At 37.5% G+C, this 24,711-nt stretch overlaps 2 protein-coding genes across 18 annotated transcripts in view; one reads left to right on the forward strand and one right to left on the reverse strand.

Moving 5' to 3' along the window:
• Positions 1-6: 6 nt before the first annotated feature.
• On the forward strand, positions 7-21,529 carry NSUN7 (NOP2/Sun RNA methyltransferase family member 7). Of its 2 annotated transcripts, XM_026846549.1 has the most exons (13): positions 7-1,574; positions 2,335-2,611; positions 2,811-3,170; positions 3,554-3,612; positions 5,874-6,004; positions 6,717-6,869; positions 8,079-8,262; positions 10,254-10,464; positions 11,085-11,228; positions 11,961-12,062; positions 12,611-12,728; positions 16,003-16,120; positions 17,715-21,529. In XM_026846549.1, the coding sequence occupies exons 3-13, from the start codon at positions 2,858-2,860 to the stop codon at positions 18,279-18,281; spliced, it is 2,100 nt and encodes a 699-aa protein (XP_026702350.1). In that variant the 5' UTR covers positions 7-1,574; positions 2,335-2,611; positions 2,811-2,857; the 3' UTR covers positions 18,282-21,529. The 2 variants fall into 2 exon arrangements, with proteins under 2 accessions (XP_026702350.1, XP_026702351.1); XM_026846550.1 differs by lacking the exons at positions 7-1,574; positions 2,335-2,611; positions 2,811-3,170; positions 3,554-3,612 and adding an exon at positions 3,626-3,864.
• APBB2 (amyloid beta precursor protein binding family B member 2) overlaps positions 20,662-24,711 on the reverse strand; it is a 131,116-nt gene continuing 127,066 nt past the window's right edge. For all 16 annotated transcript variants that reach the window (XM_026846534.1, XM_026846542.1, XM_026846535.1 and 13 more), the window contains one exon: positions 20,662-24,711. In XM_026846534.1, the coding sequence (XP_026702335.1) occupies positions 24,544-24,711 (168 nt within the window). In that variant the 3' untranslated portion in view covers positions 20,662-24,543.

Genomic DNA, 24,711 nt, shown 5'->3' on the forward strand with positions numbered 1-24,711 from the left:
TATTGTCCTGAGATAGGTGCCTGCTGTTTGTAACACAGACTGTTTACAACAGCTGTCCCATAAGTGTCCGTTAAATTTTAGTCACAGGTGCCTTTAAGATCCTTTCTTCTGCATACCCTGTTACTACTCTAACTTGCAAATATGATCAAGCTTAAGGAAAACAGTGTGGAAGTATAGTAAGAAGAACTTGGAAACTTTATTTCAACAAATTTCTGTTTTGTAGATGAGGCAGTTGTACCTCTAGTCAGCCAGTTCACTGAGAGTACCTATGTATTTTTAGCATTGAATCAGTGTGCTAAGACTGTAGGGAGAGATGCTGGATTTGAGTCCAAATCAGATTGATTTAGCATTTGTAGCACTCAGGAATATTATAAACTTTTATTTTATTTTTTTTCTATCCTCACATTCTTTTTTCATCTCTCTTCAGCAACCCCCTTGAGATTCAGCTAATTTTTTCCATAGACAGAGGCAGGGTCTTTTCTCTCTTCTCTAGTTCTTCCCAGCTGACCTTCCTGTCATTCAAGCTTGGTGTTCAAGCTTGGCCCAGAGTTCAGTAGTCCAAGCTGTGATTTACAGTGTTGCAACCATGCAGTGTGTCTGCACAGGGCAGAGCACTATCATCTCATCTTTATTAAGATGACATTTGTCTTTTGTGAAAGTGTGTTCATCAAATCATCTTAATAGTAGTGTGTCTTGTGGGTCAGCAAAAATGGCTTTGGCAAAAAAGTCACTGATGGTTATTGGGAACCCTACGAGTCTTTGAAAGTCCTGACACCACAAACATTAGTTCACTGGCTACATGTTCTAAAAGGAATGTTTCGTGTTCAGCTGGAGAAAGGGTTTGAGCTCCAGGTCTCTGTTAGATGCTGTCCTCATTTCTGTGAAGTCATACACACATGTCTTCTGGTCAAATTAGTGTCAGACATCCTGAAAGCATTTGTGATTTTATTTTTTCCTTTCCAAGCGCAAGAATTTCAGTTTGGTTGAGGTAATCTGGTACTTTATTCCAGTGGAGGATAGTGCTTTCTTTTGATAACACTGCTTGTTCTGCTTCAATATGGCTTCATAAAATAAATTTTCATTTGCTCCATGGATCTATCAGTGCTGTATCTAACACTAAGGGTGTTGGTGCTTGACTCCCACAAGAAGCAGCTCTTTCTCTGAGGCTCAGGACCTCTGTAAAGAGACAGTAAAAGTTGCTTCTACAGGGTTAGCAGCTCTCAGTTTTGTGGAGAAAATCTTGGGAAAGGGGAATAAGATGTGGCATCCTCCACATGAGCCACCAGAACTCAGGAAGCAACACTTGGTCAGTTGTTGAGAATGCTGGGCTGGGTGGACTCTGACTTGTGCCAGTCTTGGAAAAGGGAGGCATGGGCTGAGTGTCACCTGTGTTGGGGAAGGGGACTTTGAATGGGGGAATGCTGGCTCAGCATGGGGCATTTCATGGCTGTCTGCTGGAGAAGTAACAGTTTGTGTTCCTACTTTCCCCTCCAACCTTGGGTGCTGCTGTCCTCCTTCGCCACTGTTTTGTGTGATGGGATGGAAAGGGGCAGGAAAACAGTATTGCTGGGCAAGTATGTCTGACCCATATGTAATTTATTCTGAGGAATGTGGGGGAGCACGGGGAAAAAGCTTGAGAATGCTTGTACTGAACTAAATTATGTAGCAAAAAACAAGATCCTTTCTATTTGGTCAGAGTATCACATTCTTTTCCAGATCTTTAGACTGGCAAAAAGAACAACTTCTGATATTCTTTGTTGTTAATCCTAAAATATCCAGAACTACTTTCAGCACCCGATCTGTGCCTAGCTTTCTGTGCTAAAGCTGCTAAATTCCTCACAGTTCTCCTGTATTATTCTTCTCCAGACAGGAAGACTAGTTGTTTTGTTTTGTTTTGTTTTTTAAATCTTCCCTCTGTGACTAAATCCCTCTGTGGCTTAGCCCTATTCTGAACGTTTAACTTGACTTCTAAGCCTCCAAATATTGTCATAAATGTATGTTACAGCAACCAGAGAAAACAGAATAAATCCAAGCACTGTGATAGATATACTTTAAGTAGGTTTGATGTGGAACTTAAAACATATTTTTGAATTCAGCTAACACTGAGGATTTTTCATTTTTATTTTTCTTGAAGCCCTATTTACCTCTGGGGAAGGTAATTTTAATTTTATTGTTAATGTACAATACATAGAAAATTAAACACACATGGATGTATGGAGCGTCGGATAATAGATTCAAAGCCTGTCAGAAGGATTTCCTGCATTTAAAATTATGCTCTTTAGATGATATTTTAAATACATTAACACTCAGGTGATCTCTATTATCCATTTTTAGGAACAGTCGTGCAGTTTAGTGGACATGTGGAATTTACTGCAACTCTTTTCAAGATGGTTCTTCTTTAGAAGAGATGATGGCTGCTTTGAAATTTCTGTAGTCTCTTTAATAAAGGAGAATTCCTAGTAAGAGATACTACTGCAATAATAATGCTTCTTATTGGATGTAGAGAATCAAGTGTCTGCATATAGTCTGTTTAGGATCCTTTACTGTAAAGCACTGGCCTCTTTGAAACAAATAACCAGTCTTTCTATCTGCATTAGTGTAAATAAATAAGGTAAGAAAACTATTAAATGCTTCTCTACTATATGTAAGATGATAAATATATAGAAGTATAGATGATATATGTGTATACATATTTGCAGGATTAGAGGCTAAAAAGAAAAAAGGTTCTATTGAAAACTTGAAAATGAAGCCAGAAGTGTATTCTAGTGAAAGAAAATTTAATAATTCAATACCAACTTTGTTTTTTGCAGAGGCAGTAGGATTTTGAATTGCAGTTACACAATCAGCTACTGGAAAAATGCCAGGTTCTGAAAGTAACTTGGTGTCTTTACATGAGGCTGTTACAAATGTTACTTCAGACTTGAGTGAAATGAAAATTTCAGATGAAAAAGGATCTGTTGAAAAAAGAACAATGACTCTGATTGAGAAGAATGGCTATCATGACTCCGTATACATAAATGCAGCTAAGATTTTTCAAAGCATTCGTACTGAAAAGTGTAAGGAAGGAATATTGGTGCGGTATGGCGATGACTCAGCATCTCCCATGCTGACTTTTAAAGATGAATATTCCAAATATGTATCTCATGAACTGGCTTTCAGTGCTCTAAAATGTAAGTACAAAACTTTTCCAAGAATTGACAACAGAAATGATGCATCAGAGAAAATACAGAATAACTAAGTGCTTAGAATCTGCGTGACATCAGAGATCTGGGGAATTTTTTGTTCTTTGAATTTTTTTGTTCTACTGGACTACTTGTATCCCTCAAATACTTGAATATATCTAAGTGTTGTTAGCATTTTGTGAAATCAAACATTTAAACTCTATACTTCTTCATGAAAAGGAAGTATTTAGAGTTGCTACTCTTTGTGATTGAATTGGCCCTTATTTTTCATAATGTGATTTCAGCTTTTGTGATTTACAAGTTGTTGTTTTTCTCCCATAGAATCATGTAGATTTCGTGGTGTAACTTGTCAATATTTTCTTTCTTTGCAGATCAAGATCTTCTTGAAGAAATACTGTTAGATAGTTGTGTTTACCCATGCCAGTCTATAGTAAGTGAACATTTTCTGTGAGGAAATAAGTTTTGTATTTTCTGAGTTTGATGTAATCAGAATATTTTCTGAGGATTCTGCAACGTTCTTCAAAACAACATTTGTTGTTTTGAGCTACACGGTAGCCTGAGACTAAAATACTGCTGTCCTTTTTAGTTGGCTAAAGCATCAATCTCTAAGGTTCTAGATATGTTCTTTGTGAGATTTTTATTGCACCTTATTGCTGGGAATCAAAACCTTCAAAGAAAGAAGGTAGGAGAGTGAACCATAATGCTTATTGCAGTGTAGTCCTTGCTCAGCGATGTTGTCCATGAGCCAGTCCATGTTCACGCACTTTCCTTCCCAGCTGTGTCCCCTTGTGAGTGGGGAAAAAACTCAGGTTCCCTTCCTGATCCTGGGAGTTGTAAAGCAGGGAGGGGACCCCATTAGAAAAAAGAATACATTGAACCCATGTTTCATTTCCTAGTTAGTCTTTGATGCCTTTGAAAGTTACAAGATGAATTTGAACTGATATTATTTGTGGAGATTGATGTGAGCAGGAAAATAATGTAACACATTTGATTTTTGTCTTGTTACGACATAAGTCTTACTTCCTTAGAAAAACACTCTGTATGTGGTGGTATTTCCCTAATAACTTGAGTTTTCTAACTACTTTAGGTAATATTTGTAGGAAGGTAAGAATTTTTGAAGCCATAAGGACTGTAGGAATTTCATGAAAAGAGGTAGACAAGAGTAACTGAAGTGCTGTTAATTAGTGTCTCTAAGAAGGAGATGCTCCCTGGTTTAAACACTTAGACATGGGAAGGAGATTCTACCAGTGTCCCAACTGCAGAATGGTTATTATATACTGAGCTTATTAGTTGTTATATGCTGAAGAATTCCACAAGAGACAAATTGATAGACAAGTTTTTGTTAACTTAGCTATTCAGGGAACTAATTTATGAGGAGAAAATAATTTCAAAGTTCAAATTCTGGTAACATTAAAAATTGTTAAGATATATTATTTGTGTTTATGGAGAATGTTTTTAATTTTGATAAACTAAATAACTTTTAAGTTGTGTATTTTGAGTTTTTAAAAAATGGTGTTTTACTAGCTCTGCATGATGAATTACTTTGATATTCTTACAAATAAGTGTTTCACTGGAGTTTTTAATGCCTCTTACATAGGAGACTGCTGTTTGAGACGGATCTTTTTGCAGAAGTAAGACATGCTTTGTGTCACTGTCGTGATTTGAGCCCAGAGGGCAACTGAACACCACACAGCTGCTTGCTCACCCCTTCCACCTCAGGAATGGGAAGGAGAATATAAAGCAAAAGGCTCAGGAATGGAGATAAGGACAGGGAGGGATGTCTCACCCATGGTTAGGGACAAAAGATAGACTTGTTGGGGGAAGAAAAAGAACATAAATTTAATACAAAGACTAACAACAACACTTAACAGACAGAGTAGGACAGTGAGAAGCATTACCACATCTTGGAAACACCTTCCCCCCACCCCTCCTTTCTTCCTGGGCTCAGCTTTGCTCCTGATTTCTCATTCCTCCCCACCAGCGGCACAGGGTCAGGGGATGGGGAGTGTGGTCAGTCCTGCAGCTCCTTCCTCCTCAGGGAGGACTCCTCACGTTCTTCCCCTGCTCCAGCGTGTTCCATGGGAGACAGTCCTCCACAAACTTTCTCCAATGGGAGAGTTTCTTCCCCAAGAGTGAGGAAGAGTTTCTTCAACTCTTCCTGAGCTGCTCTGGTGTGGACCCTTCCCACATGTTCAGCACTGGAAGGACTGCAACTGCAACAGCAGGGATTTCCCAGAGTCCCAGTCTCCTTCGGGCACAGCCACCTGATCCGGCATGGGGTCCTCCATGGGCTGCAGGGTGACTGCATCTGCTCCACTGGTGACCTCCATGGGCTGCAGGGGCACAGCCTGCCCTCTCGCCACGGGCTGCAGGGGGGAGGCTCTGCTCTGGCAAAGCTCCCCCCCTTCCTCTTCCTTTCTTCTACTGACCTCGGTGTTTGCATAGGTGTCCACCTCACAACTCCCCCTCCTTCTCCCAGGTTCCCCTTCTTAAATATGTTATCACAGAGGCATGGCCACCATCGCTAATTGGCTTGGCCAGAGACAGATCTGACTTGGAGCTGGGGAAACTTCAAGAAGCTTCTCACAGGGGACCACTGCTGTAGCGCTGTCCCCTGCTATCAAACCCCTGCCACACACAGACACAAACCAACACAGTCACTTTCTCTATCCAGTTGTTTTTCTGTTGCAGCCAGATGAATTGACCAGCTTGCTTGTTGTGATGCTTTATGATCTACAAGACCGAAAGTTTCAAGCACGAGAGATTTGTGATGAAGAGGAATCTGTAGCAGAAGTTCGGAAAATAGAGCATTATCTAAACAGGTGTACATGCTAAGAACTTTTTTTGAATCATGGAATCATATAGGTTGGAAAGGACCCTGTGTTGCTGCTGGATTTAGAATAGCCCAAAAAGTTAATAAATATCAGTGCAAGGTTCCTGGAGTGTCTAAGCAATACACCTTGACATCTGAAGTAGCTCACCAGTAATTTTTATTTGCTTTTAATTATCATGTATCAAGATTATGCATGAAGCTTGTGAAACGAAAAGACTGGGAATATTTCCTCTGAAATTCTCATGTAATAATAAAACTGATGCCTGGTTGCCATCATACTTGTGTTGTTTCTGTACACATTTAGGGGTCAGCTTTTATCAAATGCTCATTCTGCACATATATGTATTTATATCTTCAAACGTACAGAAAAAAGCTGATGTATTCCACAGATTGCAGTTCCAAGACATGGGAGGTTTTTTTAGCTTTCTGAGAAAATTGATATATTTGGGGGTTGTCTTGTAATTCATAATTCCCTCGTGCATTTAAGTAAACTGGTGTCAGCTATGTAGTATGACCTTGCATCTACTTGTTTGTGGTAGAAAATTTCCTATAACTCTGTATTTTCCCTAACAGCGTGCAAAATAGGCCCCACGTTTGGTTTTGGTTTCTGAGTAAGATACTATTGTTATAGAAATGTTGCATGTTAATAGCTGATGTAAACATTTATAGAACTTAATAAACTTGGGACTGTGCTTTTGTAGTTTTAGGACCAAATTGGCAGCTGCGCTAGCAAGATGGCGCGTCAAACATGATGCCCTTTCAATTGAATACATTCTACCAGAAACCATACGGAAGCAAGAACAAAGGGCTTCTGCTTTACCTTTATGTGTTTGGATAAATACATTTAAAATCAGGTAAGGGCTGTAAAGTATCATTTAATATTGAGGTTTTTACATATGAAGTGATATAGTTTACTACACACTTGGTTTAGAATTCCCAGGTTATAATAAATTTCTTACAGTACATTCTGCTTAGTCCAGTGACATTGTATTATGTTTGTAGTTTTTATATATTGCAGTAATGGTATTCATAAACTGTAAGAAAGCTGTGAAACAGTTTTTCTTACTATTCTGTTATTTGTGTGGGACTTTCACCAAATAAATGAGGAAATAAAATTAGAAAAAACTATATGAGTAAACCCCGTAATGAAAAATACATAAAATTGGCAAAAGGTGTTAAGACAGATACAATACTTAATACTGGTGTTTATTCTGTAAGGTAGCGTAAGCTTGAAATAAAAACACACTTTTAAAAATCCGTATATTCAGTGGCCTACTATATATGTAACACTGGTGTTCCCAGTCCTGTAATAACTGGTGCATGAACCATACCAGGTTATTCTGTTACCTGTTTTGTTAGACAGGTAGTCCATTTTATTATATTTTCAAGAATTTTGTATTCGTACTCTTGTCTTGGACCAATGTTCAGTGCTTAGGTTATAGGCTTTTCAAGATAGAGAAGGTGTCTTAGTCTGGTTGTGATTTTGCAGCCTTTAAATAAGACTGAACTAAAAGCTGCTGCATTGATCCTACATTTAATGTACTATGTACCATAACTATCTGAAACTGCATTTCAGCAAACAAGTCTTGGTGTATGTACTTTTGAATCTTTATGATATTTGAATTGCAAGCGTCAGCATTTATGTCTTCATTACATTTACAGAAGGATTATTTCAGTTATCAGCCATTAAATTCATTGGTGAGCTGGGCTAAGTTGAAAGCAATTGAAAGAACTAAACTATTGCAGCAGTAAATTTGCTACAGTGTCTCCTGAGCACACAGACATTTATGTTTTGATGCTTTGAATCATCCTCTGGAGACACATACCTCTTTCTTAATTTATTTTATCAGACTTATTAACTTGTTTCAAACCAGAATGTGTATGCCTAAACCAGAGTGAATTCCCTTCCTGCATTAGGCAGTATTGCATTTTATATATATATATATGCATATGTATATACACACACACTAAAAGAATAAAAGGCAAAAATCCATATAATCAATATGAACTATATTGCTTAAGTAACTGTTGTGTATTTAATGGTCAAAGTTATATGTTAACAGCCTTCAAGATCTTTTCAGTGATTTGAAAAAGAAGGGATTCACAAGAGTTGAATCTGTGTCAGACTTCGACCGTTACACATACTGTGTGGACCAACATTGCCATGACGTATTGTTTTTTCCTTCCTCTCTTAAAGAAGAACTGCTTAATTTAGATCTTTTTGCAGATTGCAAGCTCTTACTGCAGGTGAGTTGGTGTCACCCTTGAATAGACACCTTGAATTACTCAAGCGTGTCCAGAGAAGGGCAATGCAGCTGGTGCAGGGTCTGGAGCACATGTCCTACGAGGAGCAGCTGAGGGAACTGGATTCTGGAGAAGAGGAGGCTGAGGGGAGACCTCATCGCCCTCTACAGCTACCTGAAAGGAGGGTGCAGAGAGCTGGGGATGAGTCTCTTTAACCAAGTAATAAGCGACAGGACAAGAGGGAATGGCCTCAAGTTGCACCAGGGAAGGTTTAGACTGGATATTAGGAAGCATTTCTTTCTGGAAGAGGTTGTTAGGCGTTGGGATGGGCTGCCCAGGGAGGTGGTGGAGTCCCCATCCCTGGAGGTGTTTAAGAATTGGGTTGACATAGCGCTGAGGGATATGATGTCAAGGTCTTTTTCAACCTAGATGATTCTGTGATTCTGTAGTAATATCATCTGCAAACTAAAATAATTGCTTGGCATTAGAATGAGGGCATGTATTGTGTGACTGTCCTATTAAATCAGGCAGCAACATACTCTCAAAAGGTTTTGGGTGTTTTTAATAATCATAAAGTTGGAAACGGATTCACTTAATAAATTTAGCATGTAAATATTAATGCTTATAATTACTAGTTACAATTAAATTATTAAAATGGTTTAAATTTAATTTAAAAATTGTTGAAATAAACATCAGAATTGGTCAAAGAGGCAGTCTCACTTCTGAAAATGAGGAAAGTTTCTGTGTAACTCTACATACATTACTCTCAGTGAGTAGATAGAATAGTATGCTGATACAATACATCTTTGCCTCCTCAATGGCATATTTGGGATGGAATGATGATGGTTCTTTGTATTTTGTGCAGTGTGGTTCCTAAATGTCCATGAACCCCTCTAGTCTTTTTCCTGACTTGCTGTCATTAGACTCTCCAGGCAAGATTGGTCAGAGGTTCCTGTTGTAGAGTGGTGGTTTGGAGTTACCCTTCAACAACACACAACCACAATTTATCTTAAGTGTCTGGTGATCTGAGTGCTTAGCAGAAACATTTGAAAGGGCATTTTCCATAGATGCTTAGCATTTTCTGGAAATTTTAGCCTGAAAATTTATTACTCCACTTACAAAGTAATTCTGAATATCTCATTTCAGTGTGTGTATTTTGAATAGGAGACTTACAGAAAAGAACTACACATGACAGCTCCACAGGTCACCAGAACAAATTCTGAGTATTACTACTTAAGAGTATCACAGTTAGGAAACAGAACCCTCAAAAACTCCATCTCTGTGTGGTGGGGTCAGTGGCACCTAAATGGTGTAAGTAGGTACAGAGACATCAATGTGAACTTAAAGGTTAAGCGCTTTTTTTTCCTTAACACCAGTATTTTCCAGGTGTGGTGCAAAACTTGGTACCCGTAGTCTGTATCTTCACTCTTTGCCTTTTTAATTAATTTGATGGAGATAATGTTTGATATGTATCTCTCTCTTCCACACCTGTAGTATGAGATCACTCTTGTAAATGTGCTTTCTGTATTCAAATCTGCCTCAGTGTTGAAATTTCTGCAAAATCTTAGGTTTTGATTCGTAAGGGCTTAATTTCTCCTACAATTATCTTCAAGAGCTGTGTGAATAGTTCTGCATTTCTCTGTTAAGCTACCTCTGAATTTTGCATATTGTGGGCTATGTCTTTCTTGGAACTGGCTGTCACTAAGAGTTCCTCCTTGTGATATGCATTTAACATTTCTTTTCACCTATAGATACACTTTCTTATGCATTAATTAGAATTAAATTATTTAAATATAGTGAGTTTAACTTAGTAAAATGCTTGGGTTTGTACTATAATTCTGTTTTAGCAGCTATCCATGATTAGTTTTTCTCCTTCCTTCTTTCTAGTTTGTCAAGAAAATGATGAAATACTTTCCTAACTTGGAAAGGAAGTGTGGCAGTCATAGAAACCAAATTAGTTGGGTCATATTTAATTTTATGTCATTGTTTTCTAGGATAAGTCTCGCAGCCTTGCTGTGCACTCTGCACAGGCACTGTTGAATGCAGGTGATGACGTTATAGTGGCTCATGTAGGTTCCCACCTGACCATTGCCCATATGTCAGCGCTGACAATTCACAGCATGTCCAGAATTTTTGTTTGTGGTGTAAAATCTTCAGCAAAAGCAGACGAACTGAGGAACTTGTTCAGTCACATGGGATGTAAAAGTAGGTGTTAAAACAGTTGGTGTGCATAAAGTATTTAATGTAGATGTTTGTGATATCTGTAAATATGTCATGCTTCTGTCAGGATTCAGTGATCTCTTGTCTGAGGATTTGGGGAGGGCAGTAGCAACTTATTTTTTGCCATAAGGTGAACTGACAACTCTTCAGCTACAGTCAAGTTAATCAAAAGTTGCAGAGTAACCATCACAGGCGAAGGCTCCTGAAATGTCAGGGTGAAGCTTTCCATATAAGTAGTTACTGTAGAGTGGTTGGTGTAGCTGCTAGCTTTTGGATTCATTTATTTGGTGTCTCAGCTGTTGCCTTCAGTCTCATTTTCACCGTTAATCCAAAACAGTTGTACTTGTCTGGTCTACCCGGAGGCACAGAATCAGAACAGAATATAACAGGACTCTGGGACCCCATTAGCAGACTTTTCAGTGCAAGATGCCAAGGTTTAGTCCTTCAGTCTGTTGGAAATCAGTGGGACATACTTTGGAGGACCTCGGTCTAGCAGCCTCTAGCTCTGTGGAAGTCTGTGGACACTAGTATCTTCACCTTTATCACATCAAAATTAGGCAGGCTTGCTTGCATGTAGAACTGTTGATTTTTTTCCTTTTTTTCAGATATTCATTTGTTACATGAAGACTTTACCGACATTGGACCAACCGACCCGAGAATTCAAGAGGCAAAAGTGATTTTGCTACTACCACAATGCTCTGCGCTGGGTGTGGGCAATCCAATAGACTTTATTTTAAATGAACACAGAGGTAACTTTTGATACAATAATTAGCTCATGCTTTCTGGTAGAAATAGTATTCAACTACTGTAGTCTGGACATCATAGCTGCTTCAGTAAATGATATCATTTTATAAAATACCCTTCCATTTAGATATTTATTTTAACTACTATAAAACATATATTTTAAATAACTTGCATAATTATGTATGTCTAATGTACATGCAGACTCCTATGGGAATACAAAAGAGAATAAATAAATTACACAGATGATTTTTTTCCCACATATTTGGCCTATTTTAGGATTCTCAACAAGAAAACAATCTTTTTAGGTGGCACTGAAGGATTAAGAGTGTTTTGTAAAGGTAATTTCAAGTTAATAGTATAACATTTGAGGGTTATTCTGGGGAGCAGAGTGTATATAGCCTTTCTTTCAAAGTGAAACAACTATAGATAGAAAATTTATTTCAAGATACTAATGAATATATATATAATTTTCCCTGGATTGCATTCCTTTATTGTTTGTCTAAGTCTATTCACTGTACAATTTTCATTACATAGAAACAAGTAAGAGGCAGTAGTAATTACAGTAAAGAAGGAAAGAAGAATCATTTAGGCATTCCTTGGTATTGTCATTCATAAAACCTACCTTTCCACTGCACTAGTAATAATCATCTCTGTTACCAAAGAATTTTCTGCAAACAGCTGAATTTTAAGACACTACTACAAGTTGCATTAATAAAGTCATAACTTTTTGCATTTAGATGCAGGACTGCTAAGAGACCTTTTCCGAGGATCTGTATCTGAGGATAAACTCAGTATTATGGCTGAGAGGCAGCTTAATGAGTTGATGCACGCAATGAAGTGTAAGTGTGCAGCTCTTGGATTTCTGGGAACACCATGTACTGTCATTTCCATTGCACTGCCACCAGGTTTTATATAGTTAAAAATAAGCTGATTATGTTATTAGTTAACAGTAAGTGTGTAACAAAACTCCCTAAACATCTTGTCAAGATTAAAGGTATATCTGTGTCCTGGTATTCAGCAGCTATTAATACAGTAATCTTCAGCATTGTGTTGTGTAGTGAACTGGTTTACTGCCTTAGTCATACTCTGCTTTGGAAAAGTTGTAAATGTAGTCTGAATCCATCTGCATGTGGCCAGTTTCTGCCCCCCTCCTTTGGTAGCTGTGTGAAAAGAGTGGATGCAGCCCTGAATTTCTACTGAAATCTGCAAATATTTGAATATATTTTAATTATTAAAAAACATTAGAGACTGAGTACTAATCTCTGCAGGAGGATATATTTTATTTGTAAAAATGACATCCAAGCACAATTTTTATGCTGGTTTCAGTCCTTACTAAACCACTGTGTATGAAGAATATGAACAGTAGAAAACTTTGTTTGTTTTGTAGTTAACAAAGTACAAGCTATTGTTTACTGCACTTGTTCAATTTACCCAGAAGAAAATGAACTAGTAGTGAATAAAGCACTGGAATTTGGAGTGGAAGAAAACCAAGTACAACCATATAGGTATGGAATAAGGAGTTTTCTCTATGGAAAAAAATACGTGTAACTTTAAATTGTAGCATAATTCTTATCTTAGACTGATCTCTCTTGCATTAGTTTAACATTTAAAATAATTTTTTTCTGCCCCTCACTGCATTCCTTTGATGTTATCTGAGTACTAAGTAGCGTCCTCTTGACTTTTTCATTTAATAGTTTTGTTCCCATCTGAAATTGAGATGGGAGGAAAGCATCACTGTTGGAACTAACATTGTGGTGAGCTTCTGATAGAGCTTTCATCTTATCAGTATTCAGAGAATGAAGCTAGTTTAGGGTAAAATGGAGAATGAAGCTAATTTAAGGTCAAATGGAGACTAAAAGTCAGGGAACTTGCTAGCATGCTCTCAGCTTCTCACTTAATGATCAGTTTCAAAGGACAAAGAAACCCAGTCTTAAAATGTGAGAATAATAACCACCTCTGCTGTAGGAGTGCTCCTCCCTGTATTCAGGTGACTGACTTATGGGGGGATAGGTTACAGTAGAACATCCTGTGCAATCGTAACAAATGCAAATCTATATGAAAGAAGTTTGTGCATTGTATACTTCATGTGTAGTTAAAACCTGTCAGCTGGAGCAATGTAAAAAGACTGATGGATACTTTCTGGATTTTCCTTTCAGTCACAGTAGATCAATGCAAACAGTTGGCACTTACTTGCATGTAGAGATAATAGTTGATTGCAGGATGCAGGTTAAAAGCACAGGAGAGTAAAGCTGTATTTTTAGATTTTATATTATCTTAGATGGTGTTAATGACTTGGCCATTCTGGGGAAAAATACTGTGGTTCAAAATAATCGTTCAGTGTATTTAAATTTTGCATAATTAAAATGGTAAATGTTAACTCTGGCCAGTCCAAATTAAAAAGAGGTATGTTGCACATAATGTTAAGATACAGTACAACAAAATCCATCTTTCTTGTAAATCACTGATAGGAAAGAGCAGCCTGCTTGAAATTTTACACTAAATGGGATGAAGTCAGGTTATGTCTCGCCAATGATGCTATGCTCGTCCAAAAGCATTTATGGATTCTTGCTGTAAAATGTGTTTTTCTGTGATGTGAAATTCTGTGACGTCTGTCATGTCTTGACGTTTATGCAGCTATTGCTCTGTGGGGAGAACTTACGGGGACCTTGGAGCATAACAGTCTCTGAATTATTTGAACACAAATACTGCATACATTCAGTATATATATAAACCCCAGAATTTATCTTAAAAAAAAACCCTGTTTTTTTTTTTTCCCAGAAAAAAAAATTCCCCCTTGTCTAGAACACTCCTCCTGCCAAGCCAAACCAAAATCTATTCAGTGTTTTGCAGAAACATCATTAAATTTGTCATATCACCAAATTATACTTCTACTTTCAGATAGAAGACAATCTTGGATGTAAGAAAGGGAGAATAAAATTACATTAGGTTTTTTGTGGACCTGAGCAAATTCGTGACTGAAGACTGAACTTCATAAATGACGATTCCAGAATCAGTTCCTCCTTCACACTTATGGGCATATCTTGGATGTTTTCATGCATAGTTCTTGCTACAATAAAGCTGCTGGTACCAGTTAAACTGAGCAGTAATAGAACACCATAAATAAAATATGTAGTGTAATTATGCTTAAGATGAAAGCTCAAGCCATTTAAGATGCATGTACTACTTACAACAGTTCCTTGTACACTTTCCCTAGAATTAATTAGGTAACTTATTTGACTAAAAGAATGCAGGATAGAATGAAAGACCATTGCAGAATTACTAGTTTATGTTCATAGTAGTGTCTTTGAGAGGCAAGTTATAACATAACCTGTGTGATCATCACAGACCTACTTAATATTAATTTCCTCTTCCAAGAAAACTGAGGGCTTCTGGGAAACTCTTATGCCAATTGTGCTTATGTGTATTATATCTTTTGGAATTACTTTGCAGTGCTGGAGTGATGCTGAACCAAAATAAGGCTGTGCTGGATTTTGGGGTCATACAGCTGGTCTTAGGGCTGTGAAATTGTAAAGGTGATTTCAAATTTACCCACTGTCTTAAGATGAGCTTACCTTAAGTTTATAGCAAAGGCTTTGCCTTATGTAAGGGTACACATTGTGAACAGGTGTGTATAGACAAGACGCGAAACCATTCATGCATTTCCCTTTGGCCTATCAAATTCAAGATATTTATTGCATCAATTTTCACAGTCATACCATCCGTTGAAGGGATTCCTGGTAACAGTAATATGTATATATCAATCATAATAAAGATTCCTACTTTTTTGCATTGAATGACCAGATCTAAAAGCAAAAATCTCCTGTTTGTCATAAGACACTGAGTTTTATTTAGTAATGCAGGGAGGATATGAGCCTTTGTAGTCTTGTTTTACCAAGTTCTGAGGGACATATAAGAAAATCCAGATTACAGTGAAAACTTGGGAAAAAACGGTTTTGCAGACTTCCCATTTAAAATGGACTAGCCAGCCAGATCAGGATATTCCTTACAAATACTGAATCTATTTCTCTGTAACCATCTTTGAATAAAGCTCTGTCTCAAGAGGATCAAGGGAGCATTGACGAGGGGCTGTATCTTGAAGTCCTGAGCAGTGCAAAGAGGAGGGGGTAATAATTGCATAAGGATATTTTGATAGTGTTTGTACTGCAACAGTTTAGTATCAGTTTAGCAGCCTTCTGAGCTGAGGCCTGTTTCTGTCAGTTGTTAGGGATTACTGGAATACAGACAGAACATGAGAAAAGGCTAGTCCTTCCTTACGCACTGATACATTGTAAAACTATACATTTGAAAAAAAACAGAACTCAATTATTACATTTTTTTCTAACCTAAGATTTTTAGCTTAGATAGATGTATTATTTATTATGAGCATATACTTAATAACTCCCAAGTTAACACCGCCACAATTTTTGTGTACTGCTTAGTGTTTTCAGGGTGTTCTGCAACTTCATGGACAATTTGATAATCCAGTAATTGCAGACCCAAGAAAGAATTGTTAATTATGCTCATACATACTTATTATCTGGTGGTTAATATACTTAATTATTAGAAAAAAAGTGAATTATGGGAAAAAATTGAAAAAAACAATTCTAAAAAGATTGATTCCCATGTCTTTCTTGAATTGCAGTTTTTTAAAATGAAGATAAGCCTCTATAAGATTATCACTGAAAGACATAATCTGAAAATTAATTTTAATACATTCTTGTTTATTTCCTTTTATATCCTTAAATATTATTTTTCTGGTCATTTGTTTATTTTTTACAGGATTATTCCTCCTGTTTTTTCTACTTCCTCCAATACAGAGCCTTCCACTGAAATTTTTTTCAAAATGGAGCCATCAGAAGTTTCCAGTGGCTGTTTTCTAGCTGTTCTAGCAAGAGAGGTAAGCTAAGAAATTTACCATTTAAAAACACTTTACAGAAGAGGAATATTGCCATTTTCCACAAAAGAATATATGAAATGGCACATTTAAAAAAAAAATCCTGGCTATTCTTAAGTTGTCTTAAGAACAAAGAATAGGTGAGCAGTTGACATGTGCCACTTCTAGTTTTATGTTGAGCAGAGCTTTCCAACGTGTGCCGTTTCTTCCAGAGCTGTTTGTGGTCAGAGCAGTCTCCATCTAAATCAGTGGTAGGACTATCTAGAGGAAATACATTGTTGCTGTCACACCTTAGAATGAAATACACAACTTGATTAAGACTCATGATAAATGGTGTTTATAGTAAAGTTATTTATGTCATGTCTGTATGTGTCACCAAGTTTTTCCAGTATTCAAGCAGACAGTGTCACCCGTAGGGATTAAGTTTATTATAATTTGAATAAAGTAGGTATGAATATGTTTCCTTCCAAAAGTAAGGCACATGCAAATCTGGCTTGAAAGGCAGGGGGCTTTTGCTGAGTAAATGGAAAAGTCTTGGCATGATTCCCAAGGAAAGGCCTTAAAGGGCTAGTTTGCATCTCTGAGCATCAACATTTTCCTGTTGAAGGAAGGAGGGGAGCTAATTAGAATTTCACTGAAAATTAAAGATATGCAATCTTACTTGGTTATTTGTACCACTTTCTGTCATACTGCTGTTACAGTGCTTGAAAAAGGCTTGTGTCTTGGGGGAAATTAGAAGATTTTATTAAAAGTAAGAGAATCACACATGAAAAGCCTTTCAAGTTATCTACTATTGACCTCTTTCTTTTCAGTGTAAAGTATTTTTTAATCTGGCTCCCTGAGCTAATAGGTTTTAGTTAATCATGCTGTGTACATCCGTCTACCATACTTTCTCTTGCCACAGAAATACTTTTGTTTCAGGTAGTTGATTTGAATATTTTTTCAGTCAAATTCTAATGCACAGAAGCAACTGCTCCAATGGCCAATTTTTAGGTGATTCTGGAAATGAAATCTTCCGCAAGGCAGAAAATGTGTACTTATAATTTAAACTGAAATTTCTGGTTTACAGAAACCCTTCTTGGCTAGTTGTAAATAGTTTCTTCCCATTGCCTCTCTTTACATACTTGGATGTTGACCTGGTTCCTAGTTAATGTAGTTTGAGTTCCTTGCTTATCTATTATGAACAAGGATTGTCAGTATCATGAAAATTATTCATGTTTAATGTTATTGATAATATTTATGTATTTAAGTAACTATTTCTGACACACACACATACATATATGTATATGCATGTTATTATAGACATGTTACAGAGAAAGTCACTGTGGGACATGTAGTACAAAGTCCAGGATTCACTTTCCCCTCTTCAGGCCTGCAGGAAGAGCAAATGCTCAGATACCTCTTTACACAACAGTCACATTCTTAATTTCTTGAATGAATAGTTGGGTTAGCATTTATCCCATGACTTAAGACTTTCTGCTAGATTCTGACATAGTTCTCTCATGGAGTAAATTCTGAGGAATTTGGGATTAAAGTATTGAGTTTGCAGTTCTGTGTTGTGGCTTAGATGTGTTGTTGTTTCCTTTGAAATTTTCAGAAAGATTCTCCTGAAAATGTGTCTGTTCAAGATATTTTGGCTCGTGCTGCAGCAAAAGGACTACTGGATGGCACTGTTGTAGAAAAATCAAAGGAAAAGGAGAAAAAACAAAAAGCAACACAACAAACACAACGCAGACATAATATTACTGGTAGTGGTACAGAGCCAAAGACTTCAGAGTTTCCTCGCTATCGAACTGTATCTAAGGCTGAAGTTTGTGTGTCTAAAGCAGTCAGTACCAAACAACAAAAAAATGTGAACCGCACAAAGGGCTATATTCAGCTGAAAAAATCTGTCAGCCCCGTTTCAGGCTCAGCTCTGCCTAAAGTGCTGAAGCACACATCTCATTTGTCACCTGCAGGCAAAGCTTATGAGAGACAGACATCTGCTAGAAAGGCACGTGCACAAAAGGAAAGGCTTGTATTGAAGCCTGTGGAAATTGTTTTGCCTCCAGTGATAACACCATATGGAATATCACAAAGAAACAAACCCAAACCATCAAATTGCTTTCATGGCTGGACTGGAGCAAAGGGCTGGACTGGTAGGATGTTTCCACCACCTGTCTAAAGGGGTCAAAGCAACTGGGCTGGGCTGAGCTGTCCTTGACCACAACTGTAAGAATCTTGCAAACTTTGCTCTACCTTTATACAGAAGGTAAAGATTCCTGTATATATTAATCAACACATTTAGATTACAGTAAACCTCTATGCATCTTAATCTTGCTGTGGGAAAGATATATTATGGGATATTTGCATAGAAATATCCATGTTAGTGCTTTTTAAACCAGTAATCACACGCTCAGCTGTGTAAGGTGGATAGACCATTGCGGAGAGCGAGGTAAAAAACCTAGCTTCTTGCTAGACACTTTAAAGCGACAAGTTAACACTTACATTCCCTCCCCCTGCACCCCAGCTGCATAGATCTGTAGGAATACTCAATTTCAAATTCATTTTAAAAGACTGCATTTTTAGCGGCAATTTCTCTTTACAAGTGCTAGATACCATTTTTGTGGCTTCCCATTTAGACTCTGACACATGGAAAGTAAGCCTTGCACTGTAAGCCACAGCTTTATTTCTCACCTTTAAAGCTCACCTTTATTTCTAAAACTAGATGTGAACTTTTGTACAGGCAACTGGCCAAGTACATACACTAAAGCTCATGCATAGGCTTTCTAGTACTTAGTCCCTTGGTTTCTACTCAGGTGTGTTTCAAAATATTAGTGAAAACTAGATAAAATATTCTAATGTTAAAAATACTGAATTGTGATCATAACTTCATGTGGACTGTGTCGTGGCTCATGACCGCTTTTCACAGACTTTCTTAACACAGGTGGTTCTCAGTTGAGAAGAATTGCTACTGTCTAATAAACTTTTATAAATGTTACTGCTAGTCAGTTGAATAATGACTGAACACACAGTAGTTTGTCTCTGGAAGGAGCTGTGGGATTCTAACCTGCTCTCTCTTGCTAGCAAATACAAAATAAAATAAAATCTTTTAATGACTATCTTAGGTCTTGTAATCCAAGCAGAGGATAAAAGGGATACACAAGGATACTTTTAACAATAATCTGATTTAGTATTAAATATGGACAGTATAAAGAAGGAAAATGACGAACAATGACAGAACAACAGCAAGAGAAACCTCAAAAATTGTATTTAGATTAGAAGTGTTGTAGAAATGAGAGAAAGACAGCATAGCAATATAGAAAGGCAAAGGTAGCTGTGACCCCGAAGAGAAATTTTCCTCTAGGCAATCATTTAAGATACTTGGCAAGAGTGTTGCCAGTAGTGTCAAAAGTATGGTATTGAATCTTAATTTATGCAACATAGGAGTCTGGATTTTCACCATCCAGATAAAATGTTTTAACATCTCTATAACAATAGTTTTCTTCACCCACACCAGTCAATGTATCAGCACTACCTTTAGAAGAAAGGCTGTGAAGTATACTACACCAGCAGTGCAGACAGCTGGCTCTTGTACATCAGATAAATATCCTTGTTTCACTGAGGGAGTGAAAATTTCTTCTAGCATTTTAATCTGAGCCAGCTGTCCTATTCAAAGGCATCACTCACCTGGTTACGGGTTACTCACATACCCCTGTGAGTAACCTGTACTCCTTACCTCTTCCAATAAAAGGATGAACTCTGCTTTTGTTCCTGAACAAACTTAGAAGGATAGTTCTAGACCTGTGCCCATGCAATGTATACAACTGAACAAATAAATCCCTATTTTATTTCAAAACCATCTTGGAGGAGGAGAGATTCTACATGTTACATAAAAGGAATGGACCGTAAGGAGATTCCAAGGTTTTTTTTCAATATGGTTGTTAAATGCTTAAAATAAATGTAGGGATTCTGCAGTTAGAGAAACTATTTTTTAAAATCAAAATCTGTATCACTCATTAAATGTAATTAAAATTACTTGTAAAAGAGCATACATGTATCTGATGACAGAATTTCTGAACTATATATGTAATATGCGTCATGATGTCCCACAGTAAGCCTCATCTTGCTTTCAGCAGTTTGTGTCTTTGAAATGTTATGGAGGCTAAACCAGTTAGAATCTTGATGTCTTACCGAGAATGTCAAAGAGCTTGTAGTGAAGAATTTGATTCTGCAGGTCAGGAACTCTTTAAGCACCAAACATCCCATGCTAGCAACATCTGGGACTGACTTCAGATGGCTTGTAGGTAGAAGCCTGTATGCTCAGTTAAACACTCGCCTTCTTACAGTAAAGTTGTATTTTATTTAACTAATTTTCTGTAATCCAGTTCTATATCTGTAATTTGCAACTAGAAACTGTTGATTTGGTTTTGCAGATACAAAAGTGTCCGTCGTACTACCATTGCCTCTAAGCCACCAGTATGTTTTTCCCTCCCCTCAACCTCAATTTGGAACAGAAGAAATAATTTCCCCATTTCGTGGACCAGTAACAATTGAGACAATCATTTTATGCAGCTAAATTTATTCTCAGAACAGATTACATTTAAATGTGGAGAAGGGGTCAACAGCAGGGAAAATTGTTCTTTTTGGTGTCAATCAGGTGCTTTGCGTAAGACTGAACTCTGCTAATAAAACAGTGAGCGTGTTTCCTTCTTTCTTACCTGCTTTTGCTGACTGTACAGCACAAGTTTAAGCAATGTATTAATTAACCTGCCCAAGAAAGGAGTAACGGGGTTAATGGTAATACCGAAAGGCTGAGCCTACATTAACTGCTGAAATGAGAAAGTCCTCTTTTCCAGAGGTGATTTACTAACAATTTTAGATCCCTAGTTAAATGATCTATGAAATGCTTGATAAAATTAAAAGACAGGGATGTAGAAGTTTTAGTGACACAGAACTGGTGTAAGCTATTAGATACTCCATAGTTTTTGTTCCTCTGTCACAAAAGGAAGGGCATGTTGTTTCAATAGGTGCAGGTGACTCTGCACACTAAATGTGTGACTAAGAACTCATTTTACTGTGAACGGATTCTATGCCCTTCCATGTGATTTTTGTTACTCCTGTTTAACCACCCTGTAGGCGGCCTATCTCCCACACCCCCTTGCTCCCCTTCAAATGAAATCTTAAGTGGCTTCAGTAAACCTACAGCCAGCACTGCAGATTTCAAAAGAAAGGCTTTTATCTCTTAGTCGTGGACTGTGAATATAAATCGCTTTGCTTCTGCAAGGGAGCATATTAATGACATGACTGACGTGATACTTACCTCTAACTTACTACTTGCATTGAAAAAAATTAAGAAATTAGCTTTGCTTTACATGATTTTTCTACAGACTTCAATAAAAACGTGACTACAAGTAATTACAAAGCCTGCCTTTTTTTAGGCAACCTATAGTATACAGAGTGGAGAATGTTACAAGAGCACATCCAGTAAGACATTACATCAACATAATAATGCAGGATATTTCAGTAAAAATAGAATAAATAAAATAAAAATATTTTAAGCTGTATTTAACAGGTTAATTTAAAATATGGCATCAGACATACAAGGCATAGTGAACATGGCTGCCTGCCTACAGAATCACTAGGTATTATAAAAAAATGCATAGATAACTGAAGGGTCGCTATAACATCAACTAAACTGGTGACAGTTCCTCAAACGCACATATCCCATACATACTTTTTTGGCCATGGTAAAAGGAGTGTCTTAATATATTGTTTACAAAAGATATCAGGCTTTGCAATATTAAGCTCTGATTCTGCAAACACCTGGGTGTATATTTAATCTTTTGGAGAATAGGGAGCTCTACTGAAGCAAAAAGGCCACATACCATTAAGCACACTACTTAAATATTTGCAAAATCAACATTTTCTTAACAGACACAAAACTCTTAAAACATATTGGCAAGTGACCTACGGCTTTTCAGGTACCTGTTTTCTCCTCAGCCCTTCTTGCAGTCTCACACTTTGCTAGTGAAAGCTGACTAGATGTTCATAGCCTTGCCAACACCGATGCAGAACCTTTACACTGCTGTTTGCTAAGGGTTGGCTTAGTTTAAAGAAGTCCAGATCTTTCCTGGAGAGAATCAGTGCTGTACAGATGCACCTACAAAATTCAATTATACCTCTTAAAATTCACTGTTGTAGAATAGTTGCCAATTCCAAATCCTGGCATTTCCAGCTGGAACTTTTTTAAAAAGACACTGTCAAAGTCTTTTCTGTAATTTAAAACAAAATTTGAATCACGAGACGATGACAAATAAGGGAAGTTTCCTCTCTTAGCTTCACAATCCTACCTAAAGGTACATTGTTAGCCACCACATTTTGGTAGCAGCCATGGTAGGAAGTGAGTTTTTACACCGCTGCGAGCAGACGTCACTGGGGTCAATACTAGAACCTGAACAAGCACATATGCAAGCTGCCATCTCCATGCTCTGCGATCTGCCCGCAGGGTCAGTTTAAACTGCTGGCACTGCTACGAGGGGTGGGTCTATGCTACCTCAGCTCGGCTCTGTGCTCTCCCTGCCTACCCGGCAGAAGCACTTTCTCCTCTGGCTGTACAAGCACTAGAGCTAGTGCAAAGGAGGTGACGGGAGGGCGAGGCTTGCGAGGGGGAACAATCGTTTCAGTGCCAGGGGTACAGAATGGTGGTCATAAAGAGCTCTGAGATCAGTGGAGGATCAGCTCTTTGGAGGGTATTCTAGAGAGCTAAATTTAACTACAATAGTTGCATAGCTAGCCTTCACCTGACACTTGCTCATACATCATGCTGAGTTGAGTTTAATGATTTTTCTGCAGTTTTCAATGCAGAAATTACTTGAATCATCATTCTCTTCCCCTGTGTATTCCTAAGCTGCTTTGCCCAGGTGTTGCCGTTAATTTCTTTACATAAGGAAATAAAATAGTTTTTTTTATAACAGTCTCTTGCATAGTAAAATAAAAAAAGAGCTCTTGGAATAACAATCTTACCATTGTTCTTTTAAAATTACATTATGACCAGATTTGCAGACTTGGGAGACAGGTACAGTTTAGAACATAACTATAAATGGAGGCAAACATTTTTAATGCTAGCTAAAAATATCTTTAATGATCCCTTTCCAAAATTTGTACCAATCTGCAGGCCTAGACAGAAAATGGTAAAGTGAGAGACTCAAGATTCATAACTGCATTTGAAAATTAGCTTGAGGTACAATTTTAAGGGGCAGTACTGGGCTGATATGTCAAGGTCTGCAGCAGGGTATAAATCAAAGCAATTAGATAAGACTTTGGAGCAAAAGGATTGAAATTAAGTTGTACCACCTGAAGCACTGTCCTGTTAGAAAACAACTTTCTTCTTATTTTGTCACAATAGCATTAAAAGAAATGTCACGGAATTCTGTAAATAACAAGAAACATGATTGTTCTTTTTGTGGCATGTAAGTATTCAGCAACAAGCTCTGAGGCAAAGGGGGAACTGTGCAACCAGATGTTGAATTGAACATTTCATACACCACTTGTATGGAAAAGGTATGGAATACTTTAGTCTCTGTAAGAGCCGTAAGACATTAAAATTACTGACTAGTTCGTTCTTACTCCTGATTGGTTTGAGTCCTGCGTGAAACAAATGGTATTTCTGATGAAATAATGGCAGATTTAGGAGAATAAATTTAACAGCCAACAGTTGCATTTGTATGTTTAAAGCTGAAAAGCTTCAGTGGATCTCCCTGCAACTCAATTACTGAAAACACTTCTGGATTTTTCAGCACTGGTTTGGTATGAAACATGATTCTTCTCTAAGACCATAATGTATAATCTGGAGATGAAATAATGACACCATGATTCAAAAGCATGTCAGGGAGGTGGTTGCTAGACCAATGCTGACAAACAGTTTAAAACTAACAGGTGTAGTTCTGTAAAAAATAAAACTTGGTATTTAATCTACAGTGATTCAATGGTAGCTAATACCTGGTACCTACTCCAGTGTTGAGAACAGAGCAAAGTGCTGTAGGATTTAAGATTGGTTTGTGACAAATCCAGCTCAAGACGGTGAAACTCAGACATCATTCACTCCAAGGACTTTAGCATGAGTTCACTGGGAGGGACGTGGCCATATTCTTTTTTTGTGAGAGTTTAGGTAATGTTCATGTATTTACAATCAAACAGACCTTCCATTGCTCATCATGTAACTCACTGACAGCAAAAAAATTATTCATGCTTCTTTTCATATCACACGATGGTGGCAAGAACGAGAGAACATGCTTGTCTAACATTGTTTCAATAAGGGTAAATTCTCTGAAGACAAAGCATCAGCAATTTGAAATGGAAGGCCAGACACTGTCAGTTCCTTTTTGTTAGTGTAGCTACTGTTATCTTCAGTTAAATGTCAGGAGAATCTTCTCTCTCTTATGCAGCTATGGCATCTCAGTGACCGGGCGTTTCTGTTTCAAAGTGTCAATGAGGGACAACACTCCTCTTTTTACGTTAGTCGTAACTCTTCTAGTCACCGAGTCTGCAGGAGGTGGGGGCGGTCGAACTTTCTGTGAAGGAGGTCTGGCTACTAAGCACTTCTGATACCGTAA

This window comes from Athene cunicularia (genome assembly GCF_003259725.1).
Source record: "Athene cunicularia isolate RWA chromosome 4 unlocalized genomic scaffold, athCun1 chr4_part1, whole genome shotgun sequence".
Classification (NCBI taxonomy): domain Eukaryota; kingdom Metazoa; phylum Chordata; class Aves; order Strigiformes; family Strigidae; genus Athene; species Athene cunicularia.